This window comes from Mustela nivalis (genome assembly GCF_964662115.1).
Source record: "Mustela nivalis genome assembly, chromosome: X".
Taxonomy (NCBI): domain Eukaryota; kingdom Metazoa; phylum Chordata; class Mammalia; order Carnivora; family Mustelidae; genus Mustela; species Mustela nivalis.
In genome coordinates, this window is record NC_139040.1 from 3,363,004 (window position 1) to 3,372,079 (window position 9,076).

The 9,076-nt window shown below is 55.5% G+C and overlaps 1 protein-coding gene across 3 annotated transcripts; it reads right to left on the bottom strand.

Annotated features, from left to right (window-relative positions):
• Positions 1–633: 633 nt before the first annotated feature.
• On the bottom strand, positions 634–8,252 carry HMGB3 (high mobility group box 3). Of its 3 annotated transcripts, none has more exons than XM_082716433.1 (5): positions 8,145–8,252; positions 3,124–3,278; positions 2,755–2,894; positions 2,092–2,266; positions 634–1,646 (listed from the first exon to the last, which is right to left on the bottom strand). In XM_082716433.1, exons 1-5 carry the CDS (start codon positions 8,221–8,223, stop codon positions 1,506–1,508), a joined length of 690 nt encoding a protein of 229 aa, XP_082572559.1. In that variant the 5' UTR covers positions 8,224–8,252; the 3' UTR covers positions 634–1,505. The 3 variants fall into 3 exon arrangements, with proteins under 3 accessions (XP_082572559.1, XP_082572561.1, XP_082572560.1); XM_082716435.1 differs by lacking the exon at positions 8,145–8,252 and adding an exon at positions 5,541–5,635; XM_082716434.1 differs by lacking the exon at positions 8,145–8,252 and adding an exon at positions 5,366–5,519.
• Positions 8,253–9,076: the final 824 nt, after the last annotated feature.

The window sequence follows — 9,076 nt, forward strand, 5'->3', positions numbered from 1 at the left end:
CCGGTCATCGTCCTTGGGGTGTTAGGTTTCTTGAAGCAGTAGGAAAGCAAACGGTAACTGTTCTCGACCCCACCACCCTTCCCCTCACTGGGGTTCGGAAGACAGAAGCGGCAGCTCCAGACACCTCCTCCATCGCTGAGCAGCAGCAGTGACACCTCTGCTACATGTACCTGGGGCAGAGGCGACGGACGAAAAGGGAAAAAGCAAGCCTGAAGGTTTGATATACCATACCCTTAAGACATTTTTGCTGTTTAGCAGTGAATCGGGCCCCTTGGCATTGGTGGGGAGGGTGGGTGGTTGCAGGAGGCAAAAAAAAAAAAAATTAAAAACCTACATAGTAGTCAACCTCAATCCTAACCGCCCCCCTCTCTGCACCTCCTTGCCTGGGTCAAGTTATCCTGGCTTGTCCATTCAGCAGTTGACTCCATCCTAACTAATGCCACTCAGACACAAACAAAATCACGCAGCACCTTCGAGTTGCCTCTTCCTTCCACTGTATCCTAAGCAAGCTGGCCACATTAATAGAAGATACCAGATGTGCAGGGAGGCTACTCGCCAAATACAATGGAGTGGGTTGTTTGTTAGCTAAGACTGCTGTGACTCAGAAATTTAGACTGTTATAATAGAGAACAGTTTTAAAAATGTAATACTGTTTATTTAACTTCAAAAACATTTCAGCATTCTAAACATACAAAAAAAATAACAGAACGTTGCAAATCGTGTTTAGTACAGAAGGTTCTTGAACTTTCATTGATGCAGTGGCTCTTTCGCTTTGCTGACAATGAAGAGTTCCACAGTTTGTTTCAAAACAAACAGTTTAAAACTACCGCACTTAACTAAAAAGGATCCAAACACTTCTCATGCCAGCTGACCCCCCCCTTCTCCACAGCTACGAATGGCAGCAGAATGCTAGGTCACTATATACAGAAACAAGACAACCTGAAGCTAAATGGATGCCCACTGCAGTGTCCACAGGTCCAGCCTCACAGTGCACGCCCTGAGCTACAGCCCCTCCAAAAGGCATCTTCCCCACAGCCTCAACGCCAAGCAAGGAGCATCAAGAGTTTGTCTCGGTTGTTTTGTTCTTTTTTACAAACTATAGATATGTACAGTTGATAACTCAGGATTTCTAGCCAATAACCATATAGTTAACACCACCTTACAAATCAAAAAAAGAAAATGCCAGGAACATCTTTAAATGCCTTGTCACACCAACAGCAAAGTGCACAGAGTGAGGAGAACACGAGAGCCTTGTCATTTTAAAAATGTTTGGAAATATGTACAACTTTGATACAGTTTCAGGGTGCTCTGGACACCCATGGCCACTTCATGTAAACCACTGACAATTTCTAGAGCACTTTGAGAAACTACAATATGACCATGACCCAATTGTGTGATTAAACCTAACGAGGGCAACAGACACGCCTCCAATCAGAGGGGTGTCAATGTCAATGACGCGCTCCCTACTCTAAGGTATTCACAAGGAGACAGATCAACAGTTTCTTTTATTCATCCTCCTCCTCCTCCTCCTCCTCCTCTTCCTCCTCCTCGTCTTCTTCATCATCTTCTTCCACCTTTTTCCGGGCAACTTTGGCGGGACCCTTCGCGCCATCAAACTTTCCTTTAGACTTATAGTCGGCGACATCCTGGAAGGAATGGGGACACATTCCAAATGAACAGACAAGCTCTCTTGCAGCTGTTTTAGCAAAGGCTAGAAACATGCTGTCCCCACCTCAGAACTGAAAACAACTGAGTAAGACAGGGCTGCTATTTGAAGTATTTGTTTCCAGATACACACAAATCTGGTTCTTGGCCGCTGGAATTTCAAAGTTAAGGGGTATTTAACAGGACTATCAAACTCTGCCCAGGGCATCCCACACGTTAGCAAACTTTTTAAGCCTGCCTGCGATTGTCCGAAAGACAAAATTCTACAGAGAAGCCTGAACAGCAGCAGTTGCGGCCGGCCTTGCTGGAAGATGGGCCCTGGCACGCTGGGCTCAACTCCTCAGCTCGGCAAAGCAGCACACCCCCAGCCCACCCATACCCAGGGTGTAGCTTGGTATAGCCTGGGCACACCCGGGCCCGTCTCACCTTCTCATACTTCTCCTTCAGCTTCGCTGCCTTATTGTTGTAAGGTTGCTTCTCACCATCACTTAAGTTATTCCACATCTCGCCCAGCTTCTTTGCCACATCTCCAATGGAGATACCAGGGTTTGTAGATTTGATCTTGGGGCGGAATTCTGAACAGAACAGGAAGAATCCAGACCTTCGGGGAGAGAACTGTATAAATTAGAGGCGAGCCTGCGAAAGAAACTATGAGCTTAAGCCAAAATCCCCTGTTCCTCACCTACTTACTTCCTACCACTAGGACCGCTCTGTAAGTGGAGAAATGTGTGATACTGTACACAATGTTACAAAGTTGTGGGTTCTAGAAAGTTTAAGATGCTCCAGGAATACATTGTATTTTCTCAGTCTCTCAGTTACTGGAGAAGTGGGAGAAAAACCTAAGGACCCTGACAGCCAGAACTCGGGTGTGCCCCTCCCAGCGGCAAGGCTGCAAGCACCCCCACAAGCACACGGCTCACCAGTTACCTCAGCCGTAACATCGCACTTCCCTGGCACAGCACCTTAAAGCTCCAAGTACAGAAGGCCTGGTAGGGTTATCTTGACACCTTTAGGCAACATGCCCTCTTAAAAATCCTTCGAGTAGAAGGAAAGCTCTTAACTGTTACCCTGAACCCTACAGTCACTTACGGTGGCCTTTTGGGGGCATTAGGGTCCTTCTTCTTCTTGCCTCCTTTAGCTGGTCCATAATCCTTCATTTCCCGGTCATAACGCACTTTGTCTGCCTTTGCCATTTCATCGAACTTAGATTTCTCCTTCCCAGACATAGTCTGCAAAGAACAGGACCTGTTAAGTTTCTCAGTGCAGTGTGCAGGACTTAAACCCTTCTCCAGTTTTAAAACAGAAAAAAAAATATAAAAGCGCACACACAATTCTAAAGGCAGGCAAGAGGACCCCAGGAGCAAGAGAAGAGCCACCTGGGGCTACTACTCAGAAGGAGAGGAACCCCATGTATGAACTCCAACCAAAGCTGGCTTGAAGGACACGAACGAAAAGTACCTTCCACCTCTCAGAGCACTTCTTAGAGAATTCTGCAAAATTGACAGGGACTTCTGGGTTTTTCTTCTTGTGTTCCTCTCTGCATGTCTGCACGAAGAAGGCATAAGCAGACATCTTGCCCTTTGGTTTCTTGGGATCACCTTTAGCCATCCTGACTGTGATGGACGAAGGGAGAGAGAGAAAGAAAAACAAATACTATGACTAGAACAGACCTTCAAGATACACCAAAGGCAGGACAACATCCAAATTAAGGTCACCGTTGAGAAGCGGCACTCCCCTCCCAACGCCATGTCTGATGCTACTGGCAGTTGAGGACAGAGTGGGGAGGGAATCAGCTTCACTGTTGCTTGTCATTTAACTTTTGACCAGCATGAAGCGCGCTGGTTTGCTAGTTACTTCGCGGAGAGTGAGAGCGATCAAGTTCTCCAAATGGGAACCGACCCAACTGGGGTGGCTCGGCGCTACATTCCGATTCAGAGCTACTACGTTTTGGAAAATACAACCACAGAGTGGAAAGGGCGCCGGGAGGACACATTTGTAGGGGTGCAGGCGGATGACAGAAGCTTCAGACCCATGACTTAAGGCTAGCTGTCAACTGTTTAACTGCTCCGTTACAGACACAAAAATCCTGTCACTGCTGCTAAACACAAGATCAAAGCAGGAGAACTGCCAATAGGGAACATTTCAAATTTCACTATTGTTGATGCATCCCGGCTTCTAAAAATGGCTTTTGCGAGAAAGGTGATCTGGCAAGTGAGCAGCTATCCCTGTACTAGGAGTTCGAATCTGTCACTTTGTCATTATCTGAAGGGGGAGGGGGTGCCAAAAAAGGCTAGTCTCGCTCATCTGTAAAGCGGAACGCATGTCCAGCCAGGAATACTTTCTCCAAAGTTTCCAAATAAAAATGCAGCTGTGGCGTGTCATCGTCCCTGTCCCACCCCCCTGCTTCCCGCCATCTTTTCCTTTTCCCACACCCAAGGTCATCATGTAAAACTAAAGCGCTCTCCTTCGCAGGGGCCGACTGAGGGGCTGCGTTAGGGCCCCGCAGTCGCTGCGCGGGTGGGGCGGGACGGGGCGCAGGGGAGCCCAGGGCTGGCAGCGGGCAGCCGGGCCGGGCCCCGTGCTGGGTCACCCGGACACCCATAATTCACCTTCCATTTTGTCAAAAGCTTCCTGATGAAAGAAACTGCCCCTGAAATCCCTCGCTGCCTCCCTCCGGGGGCGCGCGGGGCCGGGGGCGGCGGTGGCAGCGGCGCGCGGAGGGAGCGGAGCCCGGCCGGCAGCGGCGGCGGCGACGGTGGCACCCGCCGAGCCTCCGAGCCCCGCTCGCTAAAATGGCTGATCCGCGCGCGGCCGGCGCGGGCGGCGACGGCGGCGAACAAAGCGGTCCGGGCCCCGCCACCGCCGCCGCCACCGCCGCCGCCGCCGGCCCCCACCCCACCCTGCCCCGCCCCGCTCGGGCCGCCCGGGGGCGCGGGGTGGCAGGGGCCGCGGGCCGGACCCCCCCGCCCGCACTCGCCCGCCGGCGCGGGGCGCACTCCTCGGGATAACAAAGGCGCCCGTGCAGCCATGACGCTCGGCCGCGCCGGGGCCCGCGGCGGCGCCCCCGGCCCTCCACGCCGCCAGTCCCGGGCCGCGGGCGCCGGGGCCGAGGCCGGAGCCCGCCCGGGCGCCCCGCCCGCCCGTCCTGCCCTCGCCGAGAGCCCGGCACCGCAGCAGCTATGGTAGCAGCGGTCGCGGCGGCGGCGGCGGCGGCCGGCGGGCAGGAGCCGAGCGGGGGGCGGCCGGCCCGCGCACCCACTCCCCCCGCGCCGGCCGCCGGGCGCTCCCGCGACGGCCATGTTAATGCAGAAGCAGCAGTGCAGCCCGCGGGCCCGCGCGGCGCCGGGTCGAGCCCGGGAGCGAAGTTTGCCCGCGCCGCAGCCCCCAGCGGACAGCGGCCGCCCGCCCCTCGCCGAGTCCGTCCCGGGCCGGGAAGCACCCGGCCCCCTTCCCAGTGCCGCCGCCGCCCCACGCCGGGACGCGCGCCGCCGGAGCCCGCAGCCCGCAGCCTGCCCCTGGGCTCGCGCCGCCGCCGTCACCGCCGCCGCAGCTACCCCAACATCTGGCCTCTGGGGGCCTCGGCCCCTCGGCGGCCGCCCTAGAGGGGCGGGGGCAGGGCGGCGGCCGAGGGCGGCTCCCCGAAGGGGGCTCAGCCCCGACTGCGAGGAGCTGAGGATGAAGCATTGAAAAGTTGCAACACCTGAATTGCTTCTTCCTTCCCGGCCACCTAGCAAGAGGGAAGAAGAAGGAGCGGGAAGGGCGCAGAGACGACAGGCAGGGGGAGGCGGCAGCGGGGCGCGCTCGCGGCGGCGCGGGCCGGAAAGTTGTGCGGGCGCTGCGGCGGCGGCGGCGGGAGCGGGCGCTGCGAAACGTACCTGTATTGTTCGCTAGTCTGGGCAGCGCAGGGCACGACGCGCGGCTCAGCGCTCCCCAACCTCGCGCTAGCTGCCTCCACGAGAGCCGCCTGATTGGCCAGCGGGCTCCGCCGTTTAAAACAGCCTCCTCGCCCGGCCATTGGCCGCGGGCCTCATGCATATTAAACAGTCGCGGGCGCCTATTGGGCGCGGCCTCTGGGATCATTCATTCAAACAGAACAACCCGCCGGCGCTGGCTGCCGAGGCAAAACAGAGGGATAATAATATTCTCGCTTTCCCACACACCCCCATCCCCTCCCCGAACCGAGCTAGGATCTCAAAGGTCTTTGGAGAGGCGGCCCCGCCATTCCCGGCGGCCGCGGCCTCTGGCGTGGAAGACGAGGTCGAGCCCAGCTGCGCTGACCTCCCTGCTGCCGCCACGGCACGGCCTGGGTGCCCCTGACGCCGGCCACTGCCCTTGCTCCCTGGTCTCCCGGCACCCCATCAAGCCGGAAAAACCTCCAGGGACCGACCACCGAGGGTCCAGGGTCCTCCACCTCTACCCAGATCCGGCGCAGCCCCGCGGCAGGGGCCCGGCCGCAGCTCGCTAGCTCCTCATTGCGGGTGAAAGACCGCGGTTCGCTCGCCGAGACCTCGGAGTTTAGGCGCTTGGGCCCTGTTGCCCCGCCCGAAGGGGACCTGACTCTGCTCCTGGGGATCGCGCTCCGCTAGACTCTTTGCACTAATTGCCAGAAATTCGATTTGCGCTTGCATATGCTGAAAGACCAAGGTAGGCGGGTTACAAAAGGAAAACGGAGTTTGGCAAAAAGCAGAAAAATTGTGAGACATTGTAGTTTTGTGGGCAGGGAGTCCCCCCTCTTAACAACCTCTTTTCGGCTCCGCATTCCCTCTGTTCTCCTGACACACACTGAAGAGTAAAATTTCTTATTAATGAATGGACTTTGACTTGGCCTTGGCTTTGCCACTGGCTGGTGATGTGGCCTTAAGCAAGTCACTTCTGAGGGGCAGGGGTTCAAGGCAGTGGTTTTCAAAACGTCAAGAGAGGTACTGTCTCCTCTAAGGGATGTTTGGAAGTGCCCCATGACTGGGAGTCCTTGCTAGAATTTTATAAGGGAAGGGGATGGCCAGGGATCCTAAATGTTCTGCATTGCATGCGGCACTCACACACAAGGAAGTAATTTCCCACTCAAAATGCTAGTATCAGCCTTGTTGGGAAATATGAGGGCCCTTCCCTCTTTGAGGTACCACAAGCTTCCTGGAAAGAATGGAAGAAAAAGGACGGATGACAAAAGGGGGCACATTTTAGAGACTGGAACTTGGAGAAAATAATGGAAAAAGCACCATGACTTTTTCTATAAGAATTTCCCTTTCTAAAGCACTTTAAGGACCAACATATCCAGCTACTTATAATTCCCATATTTAGAAAAGAGACCCACCAGATGAGTTTTCCAAATGCTGTTTCCAGAAACTGTTGCTAAGTTTGAAGAGTGCAACGGAACCGACGTCACAAAGCACCTTCCTCCCGACCCCACCCAGCTCTAGCCAACTCCTCTGAGCCTCCTGGGAAGGCCCGAACCCCTCCAGCTTGCACTGCTAGGCTTCCATCATCAGGAATCCAACTGAGACCGAAGGCCAAGGTAGTTCTGCTTTTGCCGAGAGCTGACAAGTATGGGGTCACTTCCCCATGTCCCCAATTTAAAAACTTCCGGGAATGCAAACATCTTAAGGCCACCTGGTCCAATACTCTGCCCTGTTGGAGCTAGCTGAGTGGTTGCCTACCTTCTGCTTGCATACCTCCACTCATAGGGAGCTTACCACCTCCCTTTTGGGTGGGCTCTTCCATCCCGGGTAATCGCTGAGCCTTGGGGTTCACCACTCTGCACACCGTACAGTTCCTTACCCTTCAGGAATTCATGGCAGGCCAGGTCTCTTCTCCACGCAAACAGCTCCAGCTTCTTCCACAATGAGGTTCTTAGGGTCTGACCTGCCCAGGCTGTTCCCTTCTCCCCTGTCTCTGCCCTTCCCAGAGGGGAGCAGGATCTCCACGTGTGATCTGACCTGTATCTGCCCTCTGCCAGAGTCCCCCATCCTCTCAATGTCGTCAGGCCTTTCTAGGCCCAAGATGTGAGTTGCGGTCTCGGGTGGGACAGGGGTCTCCTTCTAGTCCATCCACTGCCTGGCGTCCTAGCCACACTGGGAAGCTGCACTTAGCAGTTGGCAGGCACCAAGGGGGAGGACCAGACTGTCCACCTTCAGAGCCCAGAAGGCACTACTTGGGGGGACCCTGAGTGAATGGTGAGGTTCACGTTTACAAGCACAGGCAGTTCACAAGCAGCACATGTATACAGGCTCACACCTGGGCACAGTGAGGGCACTCCCAAATACAGCAGCTTGAAGGCCAAACCAGGGAAGGAAGCACATCCCCCATCTAGAAGAGACTGTATAGTAAGTGATGTCCAGACCCCACCCTCCCTCAAGACCCATCCTTGCCCACCCTCACCCCCAGGTTCCCAGCCCATCCACCCCCATCCCCACACCCCCAGCCCATCCACCCTCACCCCCACCACAGCCGCGCCCGTTGACCTCCTATCGCTGCGTACTTACTTCGCAGGATGAAAGGTTTGCGCGGATTCTTCAGAGGAAGGATTTCCATCTCAGCTCCTGCAAACACCTCTCCTTCCATCAGGCTGAAGCGCTTGTCCTGAAGCTGAAACCTATGGTCTCTGCTATCAGAACCTCACAGAACACGATTATGACATGGCTGAGCAAGGCAGAGATCTGAAGACGGTTGCCATGGTTCCCTGTTCCTTCCCCCACCCCAACAAATGCCCATATCACCCCAACTCTCCGTGTCCTCTTCAGGTCCAATCTCCCCAGTTTCTCCATCTGTCCCTCCCAAGCCTTGGTTGGGGGGCTCCTCACAGTACTGCCCGGCTGTGGCAGAGAGCCTGAACACAGGCTGTGGCCTAGCAGGCTCCTACTTCAGTAGAAACTCATAACTCAGTTTCATGTTCAGAAAGGGGGTGAGGTGACGTGACGGTAGGGCTAGGAGGCCGCGGCAAGGCTGTGGCTTTGGGCTCTGTCACTGACTTTGGGTGGCCTCAGCTGTGTCACCTCACCGCCCCCAGCCTCAGTGTCCTCTAACAAAGGTAGTTTGACCCACCTATCCACCCCAACCACTGTGCAAGCTGCTTGTGAGGGAGGCGATGCTGGTCAGATACCTCTGAATGGGGTCTGCTTGTCACCAGTAAAAGGCCACCCAGGGAGAGCTAAAGACCGGTCTGGAAGGTGAAAAAAATGACAGAAAGTCAGGGGTGCCTAGGCATGGCCTAAACTCAGGGGCCCCAAGGCAGCCTGCCTCCACGGCAGCAAAGCCGAGGGCCCCATGGCTTGGGGGTAGCTCCAACTGGTCAAGGTGATGGACAGCACTCTGGGCCTCTGCCCTGGCCCTCACTGGAAAGTACTTTAACCACATCCATGAGCTCTGAGGCCCAGTATCAGGCCAAGCCCACGCACAGAGGGGAACCTCAAACCAG

What these genes read in the sequence shown, in the direction of transcription:
- HMGB3 (XM_082716433.1), bottom strand. Translation starts at nt 8,223, where the DNA reads ATGGAAGGAGAGGTGTTTGCAGGAGCTGAGATGGAAATCCTTCCTCTG. An exon ending in AGTGCTCTGAGAGGTGGAAG is followed by an intron (nt 2,895 to 3,123) that starts GTACTTTTCGTT and finishes TGTTCTTTGCAG; the next exon opens with ACTATGTCTGGGAAGGAGAA. An exon ending in TGAAGGAGAAGTATGAGAAG is followed by an intron (nt 1,647 to 2,091) that starts GTGAGACGGGCC and finishes CATTCCTTCCAG; the next exon opens with GATGTCGCCGACTATAAGTC.